This window comes from Euprymna scolopes, chromosome 30 (genome assembly GCF_053919585.1).
Source record: "Euprymna scolopes isolate OS-2025 chromosome 30, ASM5391958v1, whole genome shotgun sequence".
NCBI lineage: Eukaryota > Metazoa > Mollusca > Cephalopoda > Sepiida > Sepiolidae > Euprymna > Euprymna scolopes.
In genome coordinates, this window is record NC_136511.1 from 103,178,299 (window position 1) to 103,200,430 (window position 22,132).

General features: G+C 33.0%; 1 protein-coding gene across 2 annotated transcripts in view; it reads right to left on the minus strand.

Moving 5' to 3' along the window:
• The window catches only part of LOC145254926 (prostaglandin G/H synthase 2-like), a 48,351-nt gene that overhangs the window by 9,370 nt on the left and 16,849 nt on the right, over window positions 1-22,132 (minus strand). For both annotated transcript variants that reach the window (XM_080113900.1, XM_080113901.1), the window contains exons 6-10: window positions 21,520-21,695; window positions 17,388-17,471; window positions 8,924-9,170; window positions 3,801-4,072; window positions 842-986 (exon numbers count right to left, since the gene is read on the minus strand). In XM_080113900.1, the coding sequence (XP_079970026.1) occupies window positions 842-986; window positions 3,801-4,072; window positions 8,924-9,170; window positions 17,388-17,471; window positions 21,520-21,695 (924 nt within the window). The remainder of the gene's footprint in view (window positions 1-841; window positions 987-3,800; window positions 4,073-8,923; window positions 9,171-17,387; window positions 17,472-21,519; window positions 21,696-22,132) is intronic.

Consider the following 22,132-nt stretch of genomic DNA (forward strand, 5'->3'; position numbering starts at 1 on the left):
AAGAAAATTTACTAAGAAAAATTACTAAGAATATTTAATAAGAAAAATTACTAAGAATATTTAATAAGAAAAATTACTAAGAATATTTAATAAGAAAAATTACTAAGAATATTTAATAAGAAAAATTACTAAGAAAAATTACTAAGAAAATTTACTAAGAAAAATTACTAAGAATATTTAATAAGAAAAATTACTAAGAATATTTAATAAGAAAAATTACTAAGAATATTTACTAAGAAAAATTACTAAGAAAAATTACTAAGAAAATTTACTAAGAAAAATTACTAAGAATATTTACTAAGAAAATTACTAAGAATATTTACTAAGAAAAATTACTAAGAAAAATTACTAAGAATATTTACTAAGAAAAATTACTAAGAAAATTTACTAAGAAAAATTACTAAGAATATTTACTAAGAAAACTTACTAAGAAAATTTACTAAGAAAAATTACTAAGAAAATTTACTAAGAAAAATTACTAAGAAAATTTACTAAGAAAAATTTACTAAGAAAAATTACTAAGAATATTTAATAAGAAAAATTACTAAGAAAAATTACTAATCGAAGAAGACGGTTTGACAAGTATATTTTTATATTAGACATTAAGACAACTATGATGTAATCCATTGGGAAACAACCGCGTTGTATTTTGTTTCACCAATAAGATGTTCTGATGATAACTGTAGTTCGAATAAAGCAAATAATACAAATTTTTAATATTCATATAAAAATTCGAAACACTAAGTCGCTTAAGTAGAGCTCTAAGCAATCATCAATGGAAGGCAGATTAAAATTCGTTCCTTGCGCGGTTTTGGTTGCTGGTATATGACACGAAACTTACCTGTCAATTCTAGAAAGGTTTTTGGCGGCTTGATACCAAAATGCCGACAATAATTACTGTAAGACTGAAGACGCAGATTTCTCCCCTGAATTATAGCATCGACGACCACGTATATTGTGGCTGGATTGTAATTGTGATGTCCCACCTGTAAATAAATAGGATTATGGTTAGAAGGAATTGTAATATACAATCAAGTATACGTAGATTATTTATAGAAGGCTAATTATAATAAGGCGGAAATAGAATAGCTTGTAAAAAGGATTACTGAAATGCAAGTTTTTAAAACTTTATTCTATATATTTACTGATAGCGTTCTGGGTTCGAATACTGGATAGCATCATGTTCAACTGTATATTAACAGTAACCCTAGTGTGTTTAGCCTAATATCTTAACCTCTAAGCTATTCAAACACACACACACACACACACACACACACACACACACACACACACACACACACACACACACACATATATATGATGTTTATAAATAGACGCATTTCAATGTGCAACGTGGTAAGAAAGGACCTTTAATTTCTTTAAGAAGGCAGACATAGATATAGGATTATCTTAAATGTATACGATTTTTTTTACACGGAAAACACTTATATTTAAAGTACAATTCCTATTCTGACTTATTATTGAGGGACATATAGGTACACAGGTATACAAACGTTCTTGACAGTAACTGTTTCGTAGCGCAAAATCATTACCGCAATTATTATGTCAATTTTTGAATTTGCCCCGTCTTTAACTCATCAGAAAAAAGAAGTTACTAACTTTAAAAGAAAATAATGGCATGATTACAAAATCTGAAACTGGAAGAGAAGTTGCAATTATTTTTCAATTTGTTACGCAATGTTCGATTTTAATACGCTATGTTTGAATTTTAATATGCCATGTTTGAATATATATATATATATATATATATATATATATATATATATATATATATATATATATATATATATATATATATATAATGTTTGTGTGTGTGGATTTAAAATGTTAAGAAAGCCAACAAAATGCGATTTTTTGTTAGTAAATAAATGTAATGTTTATTTAAATACAAATTTTCGGTTTGCAAAGAAACCTTGCTTTCTTAACATTTTTAAATGTTAAGTTTCAAATGCTTTCAACGAGGCAAATCCACATGACTTAAAAACGCGCACCAGCATTACGCCTCGGACTTACATAAAAAACAGAAGTCTTCATTAGATCAAAGACTCTTTGCCGTAAAATAAAACACAAAGACGGATCGGTGAAGAAAAAGAAACACTTTAATACCTGAAGAAGGTTTGTTTGTAAACCGAAAATACTTATTTAAATAAACATTACGTTTATTTACTAAAAAAACAATCGCATTTTGTTGGCTTTTTATCATTTTACATTACACACACACACACACACACACACACACACACACACACACACACACACATATGATTAGCTTTTTGGGAAAAAAATCCAGCAGAGTGCTCAATTAAAAGGAAAATCCGAAATATTAGAGCGTATTTATATTTTGTATGTTGTGTACAGAAAGTTGTTAGATGAGACAAGTCATTGGTACCGTCGGTTTCAAGCCCGATAATTAGGACCGTTTAAGATATCCATATCAAACTCATCTCTTGAGAGATGAGTATTGGCTGAAGAGAGCTTGATATGGATATCTTAAACGGTCCTAATTATCGGGCTTGAAACCGACGGTACCAATGACTTGTCTCATCTAAGAACTTTCTGTACACAATATACAATATATATATATATATATATATATATATATATATATATATATAAAATTATATTCTAAAAACAAATTATATATATATAATTTGTTTTTAGAATATAATTTTTAATATATATATATATAATGAAATCACAGCTGAAACATTGTTGACACTACCTAAAAAAAGTGCTTTGGCTTGACATCTAAATAATTTGCATGATTTAGTCTAATCGAACCATTGCTTGAGTGTTATTTTCACAAGGTTCCGGCTAATGTAACCTGTAACTTTCTTTAGGTATAGCTTGTCTAATGACAATCTTTATTTCGGATTCGGGAATCTCTATGGAATTTCGGACTCGGGAATCTCCACGGAATTTCGAATTCTGTTTTATTCATGGAGAAAGATTCCACAGCCATATCCGGATAAAAGTTTTAAGTAAGTAATTTTTATCCTGCATAAACACGTGGTGCAAGGGATAAAGTGTTAGGTGAATCAGTCCTCTGGAGGTTTAAGACCTAATTCGTACGAAAGGCTATACTAAGAATAAAATGAAATATAAATTATTTAAGATTTTTATTCGATCATGGCTAAGGGAACGAGAACAATCTATACCTATTGATTATATAAAGGGTTCTGTTCGAAATTCCGTAAAGTTTCCTGAGTTCGACATAAAGATTCCAGAGTTCGATAAGACACACCTGAAAGACGTGGTACCCTACATCAACCGAAACATTGTGAGGACAGTAGTCCGAATAATGCAAATAATACAAATCCTAAATCCTCATAAAAAATTCCGAAAAAAAATTGATCGATTAAAAAACAACCAAATTTTGAAATTGGATTTTTTTACGATTTGCATAATAATTTATCACTAACTGTATATTACATTACATTGCATCGCTGAGTTTGGTCCTTTTGATTATGCTCGAATTCATCGCCGTCAGACCATTCCTACGAGGCCCCAACAGCATAAAGTATATCTGAGTTTCCTAATAACCAATGCTCTTATTTTGTTTTGTATAATACATGCTAGTGTTTTTTTTATAAACATTAAATATAAAAATTGTGTTAACCGTACTTTTGATTTTAGCTTTTCATTCTAATGATGTATATGTTTTAGAAAGATGTTTAGTAAATGATCTGTGAGTTAAAATAATGTTAATTTTAACACTTCAATTCCGATTAAACCACGATTAATGTATTATAAAATAATATTATGGTCGAGTAACTTACCCGTCCAGCTGACTGTTTAATCAAAGATTCGATAAAATTTGGCAATCCGTGTTTAAATAAGATTTCCGGATTGAAGAAAAAATTCTTGGTTGTGTAAATAGTATTGTTAATACTGAGATGGTCCGGTATGAGTCCATGCCAATGGGAGAAGAGTTTGTATTCAAGAAAGATTCGTCTTTGATACTGGAAATTCTTATTTCGCAATTTGTTATTCAGTTTATAAGGAGACAACATCGTTAACCATTCTTCTAAAACCATCTTTGACATTATAGCTGCAAAAATAATAACGGGAATGCAATACATTAGAGAGGATTCCGATATTCAATACATTGTAATACCAAATACAGTGCATTGTAATGCTAAATTTAATATGTTAAAGACACTGAAATACTTAATTCAATATCTCTAATCTAAAAAATTATATAAATTCAACTTTGTGTGTGTGTGTGTGTGTGTGAGTTCGTTCCTTATAGACTCCGAAACGGCTGAACAGATTTTCTTTAAATTTTACAGAATTTTAGTGTAGTCTGGGAGCGATCTTAGTTAAGTTTTGCCTCAGAATACCCCCGATAATTACCGATAATCGAAACCGTTATTTTAATTTATCTATCATCCCTAAAGCCATTTTTTCCATGTCGTCGCTTAGCAACAATGATAGAACAAAAGGCCATGAAAATTCTACTGTGGGTAGCTGATAGCGTGCTTTTTTTAAAAATTTTATTAAAAAAATTTTTTTTTTGCATGACGTGATCTGTAGGTTCAAACTCCGCACGTTAATTTTCTAATTTTTTCTTTAACTTCAAAGAATTTTATAAGACTTGAAAATTTACGTTTTTTTAATGATGTGGTCTGTAGTTTCAAACCTCGCACATAAATTTCTTAATTTTTTTTTACGACGTGAACTGGAAAGAAGTTTATTTATAAGATTGGAAAATTTATGTGTGTATATTTTTAAAATATCTATTATTTTTGCAATATAAAACTGGAATATTCTGGTACTTTACCTAAACTTTATAATTGATTATAGAAAAAAATTGTAAACTAAACAAAGATGATTTCTTCGTCGAAATAAAAAAATACATTTGAATTTCACTCAAGTCACTTAAAATAATAAAACTCCAAGTAAAACTTTTTATTTTTTATTTTTAACTAAGTTTGCTTTAAACTAAGTGTTTGGTATAAAATGATTTTTTTCTGTAATCAAAAATTCACAGACGGTAATACCTCAAGCGATTACAGTACAAACACAACTTAACATGTTTTTATATTAAAAAAGTTTTTAAATTTTACACCTTTCTCCTCCCGGGCTGAACTATTGTTTTGGTTTCCCCCTCCCCACCGCTCCACACCATGGCAACGCTGGGTACTCCCGCTAGTTATATATTAAAGGCACTTTGTCTCTGTGTGTTCCTTCCCTATGTACTCATACACAGCTGGGCCGATTAAAAAAAAATCACTCAAATGTACTTCATGCGTCTGCGAGTGGTCTTAGATAGGTCCTATGTTGGGATGACTTCTATAAATATCGAAAATTGACAATCGAAAAAAAAAATCCGATTAAAGACGGAACAGTTCGATTTTGACCAAAGTTAACACCCTTATACGGGCTAAAATTACAATTGCATTTGAAAAGTTTTATCACCAAACAAGCACAAGGGCTCGGCGTATAAAATCAACAGTAAGTTCTTTGATAAGACAGGGACACATTTGAACGAAGGTTTCTGTTTAGAGCACAATTGAAGCATGATATTTGACTTTTCATTTTAAACTTCAATTCAAGCCATTATATAATGGCAAGCAATCTACGAAAGATTAACGCAAGCAACAGTAAACGTAGTCACTAGTTTTGTCTTCTCCGCGCCAACCTTTCAAACCCAAGGTTCTCAAGTCCTTCGCCACCTTTACTCAAGGCACGACTCCATGCTGGTGTATCTTCGCCTTAGCTCCCACCACATATTCACATCGATGCCAAGAGCGATCAGGTCCCGTTTGGCCAAATCTTTAAAGCGCAGCACCGGGCGACCGCGGCTTCTTGTTCCATTTGACAGTTCGCTGTAGAGGATATCCTTAGGGAGACGGCCATCGGGAATTCTGCGCAGGTGTCCAAGCCATCTCAATCGAGATGGCTTGGAAGCTATTATATATATATATATATATATATATATATATATATATATATATATATATATATATATATATATATATATATATATATAATATAAAGCTGAATGTGTGTGTGTGTGTATGTGTGTGTGTGTGTGTGGTCACGAATAGGCTCCTATATGGTTGACTATTTTAAAAAACTGATTACATATAATGATAGAAGATGTATCGAGACACAGTATGGAAATAAAAAATAAAAAAACAAAAAACAAAAACGTTTACAAGTGTTTTTGATATAGATGTACATAAGAATACTTTGATAAGTATGTTTTAACTTAAATTATGGGGTCTGCGTTCGCGCCTGGCCTCCATAGAATGGAAATAGGCACAAACTTTAATTAAGACTTTTCATATCTATCTGCGTAAGTATACTTTGATAATTATGTTTCAGTTTGAAGAAATATGGTATAATAAAATTATGGGGTGTTCGTTCGCACCTGGCCTCCATAGAATTGAAATATGTCACAAAGTTTAACAAGGTTTTTAATATAGATCCACAGAATATCGTGATAAGTGTTTCAGTGGGAACAGGTATGGTATAATGCATTATAGAGTTTATCTATTTTATGTTTACTTTCATCATATTTTGCTTTGGTTTTGATACCCCCAAATTCAATCCAAATTTACAACCCTTCCTTTTCATAACCTATCATACTTTCATAAATCAGAGTCCATTTTCTGTAGGCTGTTTTTGAACCCAGTCAACGACAGGTACTTTTGCTAGTATATATATATATATATATCAAATCAACAGTTGGTTCTCTATAGTGCAATGTAAACTACTACAATGTATTGCAGACTAATTCATTGCGGGGATGCATGTGAAATTTTCTCCCGATTCACCATGGTGGGTCCTCGACTACAGCAGACACGATTGATTTCATTGAAAAATGGACGATATCACCGATTTTAATGATAATAAAAGTACTGAAGTTATAGAAAATTCCTTGATCTTCATTCAATCTCGAGAAATGTCGGGTATCCTTGCTAGTATAATATATTACACACATCGTAATAATGAATACTAGCGTTACTTGTGGAAATTCCACAGGAAACTCATTCATACGTAATATATTGATGTCGGCATTCTGTAGATGTTCAGTGTAAATGGAAATGCTCTGATATTATTGTAGCTTTTTTGTTAAAACTGCAAATGTATTTTCCTAAGCTAGCACGAACGCCCGGTAAAGCCCGGTCGTAAAATACGCTCAAATATGATATTTTAATTCTTGCAGATTTCGTATATATTATTATAGAGTTAATGTTCTATCGATTTTATATGCTATAAAGTTGCGATTTCAAAAATAAAAAAAAATATATTCATATGACTTGGTTGCATTAGCTTGAATCGAAACCGAAATAAAAACTTATGAAAAAATATATGTAGAGTTCTATCGACATAATCGAAACCGAACATGTTGACATAATCGAAACCGAAACCAAAACTGATGAAGAATTCTTGTTAAAATTATTTATAAAAAAATAGATGAATTAAGTGCATCAGCTATAGTCGAAACCGAAACCAAAATATATGAAGAATTCTTGGTAAAATTATTTATGACAAGAAATAAAAGAACATAACTATTAAACGATCAGGATGTAAGCGTGACCCACAAAAAAACACACACACACGTTATCGCATTAATATATAGATCATGCATTACAATACTACAATATTACAATATATTAAAGACATTGCAATACTTAATGCAATACAATGCAGGCACTTTTCTATTTAAGCAATATATTAAATACACGCAATATCACGTTATCAGCAGGCTATGGAAACATCCGTCATTTTTCAGTTAGTTACTTCCGGAGTTACTTGCACGCAAAACATTAGAGAGTGCTTCTAGTGCATGTGTATGTATTATGTGCGGTTAGTTCGCACACCTATTGCTTGCCGCCAGTTCTTTCTTCTCTCGTTCTTTTCTGCATAATTTATTCCTGATCTTTTTCTTCATCCTGTTTAATTATATTTTTTATTTTTACAACGGAGTCATCACTTACCAAGGTAGGAAGTAGGAGAACTGAACAAAGTTCCACATGCGTGCAGTTATAGAAAGAATCTTTATTCATAGAATCTAAGTTTAGGTTTAGGCACAGATAAAGAGTGGGGGAAATTATTGATAGTGGTTTCAACTAGACGAGTGTTTCTTGTGAAAGTTTGGCGAGGGACACCATATATTGGAGCTCAGACGAGCACTTGACATTAAAATAGTGATAAAGCAGAAACACTCACAACGTCTCTTCTGTGGGAAAGAGTTTGCATGAAAGAGAAAAAAGGCATCATCTTCTAGGCTACGAAGTTTATTTTGAACTCTGTCAAGGCAGAATAAGATGCTTCTAACAGCTCCTGCCCAGATGTGGCAACAGTACTCCATTCTTGGAGTACTTGACTCTTATACAGGCAGAGAACTGCATCAGCAGTGAGGTATCTACTGGAGCAGCAGAACGATCCCACCATTTTTCCAACAGCCTTGGCAACGGATTTGATGTGCATGTTCCATTTCAGATTAGGAGTAAAGGTCAGACCAAGAAGTTTGTCAAAACATGGAGCTTCGCCAGTCATTTACAATTGATTCCAGGTGGGGACAAGAGCGTTGATGATGTAAAGATAGAAGCTTGGTTTTAGATGCATTAAAATTAACCAGCCACCTCTTTCCCGATTGCACCACGTGATCAAGATCAGAGGGGAGATAATCAAAGAATATTGTTTTTCTTTCTTTCTTTAACGTAAAATATGAGTCAAAACATTAGATTGCAGTATATTTAATACCTAATGCTTCTCTGTCAATTCGTATGTATATATCTTCTTCCATCTCTCTCTCTCTTTATACACACACACACACAGACACACACACACACACACACACACACACACACAAGTGTGCGAGTTCGCGCGCACGTGCATATGTAAACATGCAAGTCATATAAATATATAATAGTCTATAGCCTACCATTTAGCGCCTTTCTGGAAGTTTGGTAGAGTTGCTCGTCCCCCCAGTTGGGGTATGATTGTGTTAGAACATCGCACAGCCTGTTATGCTGACGTAACCAAAGTGTCGACCACATCAGATGACCTGGATGAACGCTAAAGTATTTGTGCCCCATGGCAAATCGGTATTTGGTAGGAACAGAATTCGGCCAATACATTTTGACGGGGGCTTTTTCCAACAAAGGGGGCCATTCTTCCCCATCTATGATCTGAAAAGATAAAGCAAGAACAACAATTGTCATAGCAGATAGGAATCTTCCAACCTATTGATTTTCATGATCGATAGCAATCTTTCGAACCATGCCTATAGCATTTTTTCAAACTACTGATTGTCATGATCGATCGCAATCTTTCGAGCCACAGATTGTCATTATCGATATCAATTGTTCGACCCACTAATTGTTATGGACCGATAGCAATATTTCCATCCACTGATTGCCATGATCGATAGCAATCTTTCGAACCAGTTATTGTTATGGTAGAAAGCGATCTTTCTAATAGTGATTGTTATAATCGATTGCAATCTTTCGAACTATAGATTGTTATTATCGATGGCAATCTTTCTAAAAACTGATTGTCATTATCGATATCATTTGTTCAGACTACGTATTGTTATGATCAATATCAATATTTCGAACCATTGATTGTCATGATCGATAGCAGTCTTTCTCACCACTGATTGTTATTATCGATGGCAATCTTTTAATCCACCGATTGTCATGGTCTATATCAATTTTTCGAACCACTTATTGTTATGATCAATAGCAATCTTTCGAACCACTGATTATTATACATCGATTAGCTATCTTTTGAACCAATGATTGTTATGATCGATAACAATTATTCGAACACTCATTGTTATGATCGATAGCAATCTTTCGAATGATTGACTGTTATGATAGAATCAATTTTTGGAACAACTGATAGTCATGATCGATATCAATTGTTGAAAGCACTGATTGTGATGATCGATAGCAATCTTTCTCAGCTTTTATTTTTATCGATAACAATCTTTCCAACAATTGATTGTCATGGTCGATATCAATGGTTGAAACAACTTTTTTATGATCACTAGCAATCTTTCGAACCACTAATTGCTTTATATCGATAGCAATCTTTCGAACCACTGATGGTTATACATCGATAGCAACCGTTACAATCACAGATTTTCATGATCGATAGCAGTCTTTCGAACAACCGATTGTCATGATCGATATCAATTGTTCGAATCACTGATTGTTATGATCGATAGCAATCTATCGAATTAGTGATTGACATGACCGATAGCAATCAATCATTCGAACTACTTATTGTCATGATCGATAACAATCTTTCGAACCATGAATTATTATGGTACATAGCAATGTTTAAAACAACTTTAAATTGTTATTAACGATATCAATCTTTCGAACCACTCTTTGCTATGATGGATATCAACATTTCGAACACTGATTGTCATGATCGATAGCAATCTTTTGAACCACTGATGGTTATGACCCATAGCAATCTTTCGAACCATTGATTGTTATTAGTAGAAAGCAATCTTTCGAACCACTGATTGCCATGATCGATAGTAATCTTTCGAATCAAAAATTGCAATTATCGATAGCAATCTTTCTAACCACTGATTGTCATTATCGATAGCAATCTTTCCAACCACTGATTTTCATGATTGATATCTATAGTTCGAACCACTTATTGTTATGATCAATAACAATCTTTCGAATAACTAATTATCATCCTTTCTAACTACTGATTGTTTATGTCGATAGGAATCTTTCGCACAACTTATCTTCACGGTCGATAGCAATCTTTCGACACACACGTTATGATCTATATCAATCTTTTGAACCAGTGATTGTCATGATCGATATTAATCTCCTGAACAACTGATTTTCATGACCATTAGAAATCGTTCAAACCACGGATTGTCATGATCGATAGCAATCTTTCGAACCACTGGTTTTTATGATCGATATCAATCTTTACAACCACTGATCGTCATGATCGATAGAAATTTTTTGAAACACTGATTGTTATTATCCATAGCAATTTTTCAAACACTGATTGTCATGATCGATAGAAATCTTCGAACCACTAATTGTTATGATAGAAAGTAATCTTTCGGATCACTCATTGTCACAGTCGATATCAATTGTTAGGACCACCGATTGTTATGATCAATAGCAATATTTCGAATCACTTATTGTCATGATCGATAGCAATCTTTCAAACCACTGATTTTTATGGTAGATAGCAATATACCTAACCACTAATCGTTATGATCGATAGCAACCTTTCGAACCACTCATTGTTTTGATCGATATCAATCTTGTTTTCATGATCGATAGCAATCTTTCGATCAACTGATTGTCATGATCGATAGCAATCTTTCAAACCACTGATTGTCATGATCGATATCAATCCTTCGAACAACGGCTTGTTATGACCATTAGAAATCGTTCGAACCTCTGGTTGGCATGATTGATAGCAATCTTTCGAACCAGCGATTGTTATGGTAGATAGCAATATTTCTAACCACAGATTATTATTATCGATAGAAATCTTGTGATCCACTGATCAATAGCAATCTTTCGGACCACTCGTTGTTATGATCGATATCAATCTTTCGAACCACTGATTTTCATGATTGATTTCAATCTTTCGAACCATTGATTGTCATGATCGATTGCAATCTTTTGAACCACTGATTTATTATGATCGATAGCAATCTTTCAAACCACTGATTGTCATGAGCGATAGAAACCTTTCGAACCACTGGCGGTCCTGATCAATAACAATATTTCCACCCACTGATGGTCATGATCGATAGCAATCTTTCGAACCACTGATTGTTATGATCGATAGCAATCTTTCAAACCACTAACTGCCATGGGCGATACCAATTTTTCCTGAAAATCCCACATTTAAACTCTCATATGTGACATTTTCAAGTAACATTAGTTAAAAATAATACATAGTCAGTGTTGCCAAGTTTGCAGCAAAAGAAGCTAATGAGAAAACGTCTCACATCTGTTAGTATTCTAGATTTCTGTAACGTCTTTATTTGTCCGTGCATGATTTTAAAAAAAAATTTTTGGCTGATATATCGACCACTGTCTTTTTAAAAATATTTTTCTTGGTCATCGTGCTAAAATGAATTTCAAACCTAATAGATCACACACTGTCTACAAACCTCTAGCCATTAATTCACTACATTAATTTCACTGTAGAGGTCCTTAGATGTCGAAAGGGACGTTCTAAAAGTAATGCCTGCTATATTTCTATTGCACCGGAATGAATCAAAGGGGATTGTAAATTGTATCGTTATAATGACTCAACTCAGGCATTATTGGCCTGAATGTTACATTTCTTTGTTACTGTGTGCTAAGAAAGCAACCCTTTTCATGGGCGTGCGTCAGAAGTAGAGATGCGACATTGAATTCTGCCATACAGAAACACAATGAACCGATCAACATTCACCAACGCCTGCTGAATGTTGCAGTTGATACCAGCACAGTTAGGAAATGGGTTCGTCGATTTCAGAGATATGAATGATAAAGCATGCTCCGGACTTTTACAACTGAGGCATCAAAAGAGGTTGGCAAAAGTGCACTGAGAATGGTGTTGACTATGTAGAAAACTCAATTCTGGAGCACAAAAAGACACTCGTTTTAATGGTACCACTCCCGTCTTCGTAGCTCTTCAATTTTTTAGTTTCTTAGTTTAAAAATTAGGAGGCCTTGAAAATTGAAATATAATTTGAAGAAACATATTGATGTTTAATTCCACATCCGGATTGCCCCCTATATATCTGACCGCTATCGCAATAGTGTCTTGCACTCCAGTGGCAATATGACTCATTTTAACCGAACAAAAGTTTTTAAAAAATACTTATAAACGTTGGTGAACAACAAGCACTCCGTGTAGAATGACAATATAATTAGAACCTAAATCGTTATCGTTTTTATTACGTCACTAACAGGCTGCCTGGCGTTTACCGGTAGTAAGATAGGCTTAAATATGATATTTTAATTCATGCAGATTATATATTTATTATTATAAAGACAATTCTCTATCGATTATTATATTGAACCTAATATATAGTAGTGAGATCAAAACTAAAACAAATATATACATGACTTGGGTACCATCAGCTGGACTCGAAACAAAAACATACAACTCTCCACTTTCATTCCTTAGTCTCTGATTCACGCCTATACTAATGTGTATACATTTAATTATAATTAAACAATGATTATTCATTTATATCTATAGACACTAAAATAACAAATCCTGCTCGTCATGAGATTCGATCCCAGCCACGAAGCAACCATTTTTTTTTCGATTGTCTGAGCCTCTAACCCAGGGCCAACAAACAATTGCCACAGGAGTAAAAGGGAATTAATAACGGATTTGGGCGAATACAATAACAATCGCACGAGCAGCAGTTGTGAACATTGCATAGAAGTTAGTTGACTGCCTTAGTTATAATTCGGCAAACAGTACCCATTCTAACTTAAGAATTCTTAATGAGTTTGATGATTATAATTAGCTAATAATTATTCATTTATACCTACAGACACTCATGTTTCATGCCAAAGCTATCATCAGTGTAAGTAACAATTCCTGTCGGTCATGATATATATATATATATATATATATATATATATATATATATATATATATGTATACATAATTATTATTTTACTATAATAATTAAATACCCACAGACACTAGTGTTTCATCCTTTCGGGAATCTTCAGTGCAGGGTATCACGATTAATACCAGTTGAACGATTTAAACTCCGGAACACAAGACATCCCTGGCTTGATTAGCGAAGACCTAATCGATTCGGCTACCCTTAACCGCGTGAAACAACGTTGAATTAAATATTTTAATTTTAAATGTTCATTTATGTCAGCCAGACAGTGATCTAATCGTTATACGATGATCTATGAATAAGAGCTAAATTGACCGACTTTAATTCAACTGAAAGTACCCAACGATAAGAAACGAATTTCTTAAAGGGGCTGTCATAATTTTCTTTTTTTACTATAATAATTAAATACCTACAGACACTAGTGTTTCATCCTTTCGGGAATCTTCAGTGCAGGGTGTCACGATTAATACCAGTCGAACGATTTGAACCTCGCAACACGAGACATCTCTGGCTGGATTAGCGAAGACCTAAACCATTCGGCTACTATTAACCGCGTGAAATAACGTTTAATTTAAACATTTTAATTTTAAATGTTCATTTATATATATATATATATATATATATATATATATATATATATATATATATATATTAAATGTTCATATATATATATATATATATATACATATATATCCGTGGGTGTATATATATATATATATATATATATATATATATATATATATATATATATATATATATGTGTGTATATATCTCTATATATGCCCCCCTCCTCGTAAAATACAAACCACGGTTGTTGTTGGTGACTAATCCCCAACGTCCTAATATGAAGAACGGTTTTCAGAATAGACACCCCTAACCTACTCATGTGAAGGGGGACTGTCAAAGTATTTGCCCTAATTTCAACCTTGATATCTGTTGTAAACATACCCACCCGCAAAGACTATAAACCCCAAAATATTGGGGGAGGGTGGCAATGTTGTGCAGAGAGAAGTACACTTTTTGTGTAGAACAGTGAATTACAGTGTATAATGTGCACCGTTATCTCTCGAAAACTACTTGTTACCGACAAAGATAAAATAGATTGCCTTATTCAGCATAATCTAAAACCTATAGAAGTCGTCAGTTTTAAGAAAATAGTGTAGTTGGTGCTTAGGTAAAAAAAAGTACCCTAAAAGTTCATGACTGAGTATTGTGGAAAATGATTACTGAAAAGTGAACTAAACAAAAAAAACTATAGTAAAAACACAAAAAACAATATATGACAAATAAGTATATCCGTAGGCAATGTAATAATGTAATAAATGGGAAATTTGTACTTTAGCGGTGTACATTATTTGACAAAGAAAGAAAGTAAAAAAGCTGGCGTGAATGCATTCAAATACAAACGGAATGAAAAGTAATGAAAATGATAATTTATCCGGACGTAATTCAGGCTTAGAGTGTGAAAATGTGTTTTATATAAAAAATAGTTTTTATGATTTCCAAAGTGAAAAATAATCACTGCAATCTAGGCTCGGTGCCACTTTGAGGTAGGGAGCTACTAAAAATCTCTTTATTAAAGATTCGGCGGACGTTTATGAAATTGCCCGCCCTCTAAATTACACATTGTGCATGCTTTTTCACGTTAATCTAATCGAGTACAAACTTGCAGATTAAAAAATAGAATTGAAAAAAAAAAATTGTTATGACTTTTATCATCGGGGATCAGTTTTCAATTATAACGTTCTACTAAATTAAACACGTACTTTGTGACCATCACCAAGAAAAATATCGTGACGATATTTTTCTAGGTGATGGTCATAAAGTACGTGTTCAATTTAGTAGAACGTTATAATTGAAAAATGATCCCCGAAGCTAAAAACCATAGGAAAATTTTTAATCTGAAAGGTAAGTTTGTAACCGATGAGATTAACGTGTGGGGGTCGATTTCGTAAATGTTTTCCAGAGATTCGTTCATATTTTCATCTAATACGTTTTGACACTCGATCGAACGATATTTTATAATAAATCTAATCATTAAAGGAAGAAAGCTGTGACGATGTTTTTTTTTTAAATGTGAAAGACACTTTTTTTTACAAACGTTACCATAACATGTACTGTTAAAAAGAAGAAAAAAATGAAATAGTTGCCGCAGCTTATTTTGTAAATGTTTTCAGCGACTGGAAATATTGTTGGTTCGTTAATTGTTTCGAAAAACCGTACCATATGACTTCCTGCTAAATCAAAGGAAAAGGTGCCGCCGCTTTTTGGGTAAATGTTTTCATGTAATGTAAGTATCGGTTGTTCGTTGTTTTTCTGCTAATACTCGGTAACAGAGAACAGTTTTTAACCGTTTACTAATATATCAGTTCATTTTAACATCGCATAATTTAGGACGCTGAAACAGGACACGATAAAAAGAAAGCTGCGACATAATGCTTTTAATGTAACAATATGTAAAAAATGTTACTCAAATAATGCGAAATGGCATACTTTACGACGCTGAACCAACAAAGCAACGGTATTTGGAGTAGATGTAAACACCATCAGAGGTAGCTACGCTAACCTATTTATACGAAAGATACGACTATTTTGTTTGTGTAACTTTAAACTAAATGCTATAGTTAATTTTTGTAAACAGTAGTCTGTAAAATATAGGAAAAGCAACGATAGGAAAGTATAAATGATTTAAAACAATGCGCGGCGATTGAGCGGCCATATTGATTAATATCTGACGTGTTCGTTTTTTGTATGATTACGTATAATCCGGAATAATAGACTTTCATGGTCGCAGCTATTGAGAATAGGCGGAATGTTAATAGAGAGAAATTATTTTCGAATAATGAATAGTTATATGTGTATGAGTGTTTAATCAAGTTAATGAGGTTGTCAGGTTAATATAATTATAATAGTTATATATTTACCCGGTCTTGATTGGGAAAGTGGGAGGACTTTTCAGGTAGAGGGGAAAATACGAACTACTTCGTCTATAGATCTTGGCAATCGTAGGAAATAAGATAGGATTTTATTATAACGAATAAATGTGTCTGTAACGGATTTCAAAAGTCACATAAGATGGTGGATAAAAGTTTAAATATAATAAATTTGTATGTGGCATCTGTTATTGAAAACCTACCGTAATTTGGTTCACAGGGTATTTATATATTTAAAAGCAGAAATGAGGAAAAGCGTCTGCCTTAAACCACTAACCTAGTTCTAAAACAGATCCTTTGTTCGATAAAATGCATGCCCATTGGCTGATAGGAAGGGGCGTGGTGAATACTAGAAAGCTGATTGGCTAACTAAAATCCTCGACATATATAAAAACGAGAAACAACCACAGAATTCGCGCATAAGCCTGACGAATTCTATAGTGGATGAAACGCCGAATATTCAGTGTAGCTTTATTGCCATATATATTTTATAAATTACTATATATATATATATATATATATATATATATATATATATATATATATATATATATTCACCCGTCATCCCATTTTTAAAGCTGGAATGGCCCGATCTTCCAAGACAAGATTCAAGCAAGTAAGCAAGGTAGGGCAGAGTTGTATAATTATATAGATTGAAATCTACATTCTTTGGCCTGTCTTCTTGATAATAATGAAAAAAAAAAATGAATAACGGGAATATTATCGTCTGGGCATAAAAATAAACAGGATCGACCCTAATTTTGTTCTCTTTTCTTTTCTAAGACCGATATTTGCCTATGGTTATCATGTAAGCTTTGGAAAATACTTACCTGACTTTTCAATTTTCCCTGATTAAAGCTTCGCAGAATATTTTGATCGTAGATCTCTCGGCCATATATATTACTTAGGTCCACCTGAAAGAATAAAAAGTGTTTTTCTCTCTTGTTCTTATTGTTGCCAGAAGATCTTTGAACTGTTTAAAAACTCATTATTTAAAATTAAAAATACCTTGTATGTAAAATCAAATACGCATCAAGTGCGCTGAGAGCCAAATTGCAATACAATTTTACGAAAATAAACAAATATTTTACTTGTTTAAAATTTATAATTTAAATATATTTCTGAATCAAACTCTATCCTGAGAATTTTGTTTGTTTGTTTTTCTTTCTTGCCATATTGTAAAGTTGGAGAAAAGAAAAATCAGTTGTAAGGTTCCGCGCGTTTCTCTTAGCGGTTGTATTTTGCAATGTCGGGAACGGCACGTTGGCTACGTGAGATTAACGTCAGGGGCCTGAGAGTTCCGTTACAGAAGCGTTGATTTAATTATATATATATTTAAATGATTAATTTCAAACAAGTAAAATATTTGTTTATTTTTGTAAAATTGCGTTGTAATTTTGCTTTGATGCGCACTTGATACGTATTTTATTTTATTCAAATTAAATCAACGTTTCTATAATGAAACTCACACCCCTGACGTTACTTTGTATATATTTTTAAATTTCAATAATAAGTAATATCAGAAATAAATATTCCGATGTTGTAGCGTTCGGTTTCCAGTTTAATATTTTCTATTATTTGTTGATCAAACATCATACATAACTTATACTTTTCACGTCGAATCATATTTGAGGTCTTGTTTAATTTTTAGGAGAAAGGGTTTAGTTTTGTCTTTTAATCAAAAACAGGAAAAATATTTAATAAAGGTTCACTAATATTTTATTACTTTAATAATAAAAAATATTTCATATTTCTATGTGGAAAGGTAAAAAACAAAAAACAAAAAGAAAAAACGAAAAACCTTATCTCATTTAAGTAGGTTAAAAAGACGTTTATGTCATAGTACTAGACAATTGTTCTTATTTTGCCATAGCGTTCCAGTTATTTCTTAGCCGATATTGACCATTGAAAATTAAAAAAAATGGCTGATAAATATTTAATTGATGTTCTTAATGGAAGAAAAACAGAAAAACTCAGCATAGATATGTACTATAGCTAGTAGTAAGCATAATAAGCTGCTGTAGGGGACCACTATCAGAGACATAAGTTACAGGGATACTATGTAAGAAGTTTAGCATTACATTTGAACTTCTGCATGTCAGTACAATTGGGGAAGCAGGAACCCGAAAGAGAATTCCAGAGTCTAGCAGTACTGGGGAGGAAACTATTAGTAGAAGGCTTTCTTACATCTAGAAATCTCTAGTGTGTAGGGGTGGGATTTTGCTGCTTGTAGGGCTTGTCGAGGATATTTACGTCGAGCGAGTACAAGGGCTTGTAGTTCGTCGGAGCATCCACCATTAAAATACTTGTAAAACAGGCAGAGGGATGCAACATTTCCTTGGTGGGACAGAGGTTCAGGACCTATCAGACTGGCAGCTCTCTTTTGAACTTTGTCCAGGAGTGAGAGACTAGTAGCAGATGCACCAGCCCAAATGTGACAACAATACTCCATATATGGGCGAATGGTTACCTTATATAAGTAAGTATAGATACTTTCAGGTGTAAGTAACTTTTTAGCACGATAGAAAGAGTCCTGCTTCTTCGCAACAGTCTTGACAATGGTCTCAATGTATCTGTTCCAACTATTTTCCTTGTGAACGTTAAGCCGAGGAGTTTTAAAGAAGTACTTTCAAGTAATTTATCCTTAGCCATAGCTGCTATTGGTTGAGAAGGTTTCTTGTAATTATTGAAGGAAACAAGGTTTAGTCTTGGCAGCATTGAATGTGACCATCCATTTTTGTCTCATCAAAGCAAGAGTTGCTTCTCTTGGTATATAAAAGAATCAATAAAATGATTTTGTTATAAAAATGCTTTTTATTTTACCGTTTTATTCATTTACAAATGTACATCCATTGCGCATCTATCCTCGACTAGGTTGTCTCCCCCATCATACCATCCTCTAACTTAATTAGTCTGTCTGTATACCAAGATCTTTCTCTTACTGGACACCAAAAGTCAACCTGTCAAATAAAATTTATTAATGCTTTTGGCTCTTAACAATATGTTGCATCTGTTCTGATGAATAACTGTATTCAGTCAGTAGCGGAGAAGTCCTTCTAGATTGAGGCAAGTTTTTTTTTCAAATACAGAGTGCTCTTTTAGAAGAGCTGGATTTTTCCGACATTAATGATTGACTTCGTGCCTAACCCTGGTCTCACGGATAGGAACGTATATAGAAAGATAATTTGACACCACTTCCGGCGGCATTGTTTGCGACCTGACTCCTAACTATTTCGGATAGACAACACAATTTGACTTTTCGTTTCTCGTCTGGAAAAGAGGTGCTTCTTAATAACACAAGAATTTATATTTATATATTTCAAGAACTATTATTATAAAATGTTTGGTTTAATTAATTATGTCTTAAGAATTAAAGCTCATAACTACTGTTCAGTTTAAAATTCAGAGGAGTAACGAAACAAACATACAAAGTGAAACGGATGCAAAAAGTTTGAATGCAGAGAGACAAAGAGTGAGAAACAAATAGGTAGAAGGAGTCAGAGAGAGGCAAAGAGAAATACATATAGAATGGGAATAGACCACTGTTATCATTTTTACTAGATTCATAAAGAAATTTGTAGTTAGTTGTTGAAAAGTAAAAAAAAAGCATTCAAATAAACTGATATCTTATTACCTTTCATTATAAATCGTGATATAAAACACAATTAAAATATTCATATGTTGAGCAGTTCATTTAAATACAATTCAGATAATGGCGACTCGCATTAATGAAGGTGTCCGATGCGTATTCTCCCCCGAGGACCGTGACAAAATGCAATACTTCAAAAGTGAAAAGAAAACGATTATATAAAAGTCTGCAAATAAATTAACTAAAAAGAAGGCCATGAAACGGCCCGTATTCTCTCCTGATGACCTGACATTAACTGGAAGTCGAAATGGAATACTTCACAGTGAAAAAAGCTGATTATATACATGCCCACAAGGTAAGCTGTTCATTTCAGAGCATAATATCTTCTGTTGTCCGCTACTATTCCGGTAGCAATTTTATTTTATTTTATTCTATATTTTTATATCTATTTATTTTTATACTTACATACATTAGTGTTTCATGCTTTCGTAATCATCAGTTCAGGAAGTGATAATTACTGCTGATCGAAGGATTCGAACCTAGTTACAAAGTCACTTTTAGCTCCGTTTGCTGGGATATTTCCTCTGGAATAGCATCAGAATTTAAATACTTGTATATGCCAAATGAGGGAAAAGTGGAAGAGTGTTCAAAAGACCGGAACTCGTGAACGCTGCATATCACTAGTTGATTGCTTTTTATTTTGTGTTATTTCCCAAACAGGGTTCAACTTTTATCATTTAAATGGAGTTTAATAATATAAATAATTATGTTTTTATACCTACAGGAGCTTAATAATATTAATAATTATTTTTATACCGGCAGACAGTAGTGTTTTATACTTTCGCAATCATCAGTGCAGAAAGTGATAATTACTTATGAAGGATTCGAACCCAGCTACAAATTCACCCTTGACTCCATTTGCTAGGACGTTACCCCTAAGCCGGTACAATGAGAATTAAGGGAAATTTAAATACACCCCATGGTGATGAATCATATGTATAACATTTATAAGAGAAGAAAATGGAGGTGGCCCCGAATCACTGCACTACACCTTTTGTGCCGAATATCTACGCCCCCAACCTCCAAGTAACTCATGAAGAGAGGTCCGCCTTAAAACTTCAAATACGTATATCCGATTTAATGAAATTCAAGTCATATATATGTAAAACGCTAATTCAGCAAGATTTTCATTATTTCAACTTCTTCGGGCTATATTAGGGGGTGAAATGGCGGAGTGAGGAACAGTATAAACGAAAACGAAACAAAATAAACATCGTGAAAATTACATAGTAATGACCCTTATAAAATCCTGAGCAACATCAGGTCTTTCTGCTAGTTTAAAACAAATGGAAGCATAATAGGTTGATACAAACCGATTGGGAGCTCCAAGTAAAGTCAGGTCCATTCTCAATGCTGGTCTTGAAAAACATGTAGCTAAAATGTTCGGCAAAAGTTGCGAATAGCAAGTTAAATCCCATGGGTTCAGGTTTGAACTCTGACCTCTTGAATAATTCAGCCACTCGGCTTATTTCTGGCAAGTTCTTGAAGCCTACAAAATAAACAACGGGATTAATTGCAATTGAATTATAATAACATTTTACTTGAAAACATTACAACTCATTTGATTTGCGTGGATAGCGGTCGGCAAACTTGTGAACGTCGTGGACTACTACATAAATAATTTTTAATTTGGCAAGCCACTAATATGAATTAAGAATAAAAGGTAAATACATGTATTAGTAATGGAGATTTGGTATTTGGTCTAAAGCCAAAACAATATTACTTTTATATTTGAAACCAATATTATACTATCTTGAAATGCCCAATTAAGAGGGAATAGTGTAATACCCGTTGTGTGTAATGAGACCATCCTCTTGGGCATTATCATCTCCTTCGGAAGGAGAATAGCTGTTCTTTGGTAATGATATAATCCTCTCAGGAAATTAATGTCATTGTTCCTGAGTGGGGTTCAGTATATGTCCTGTT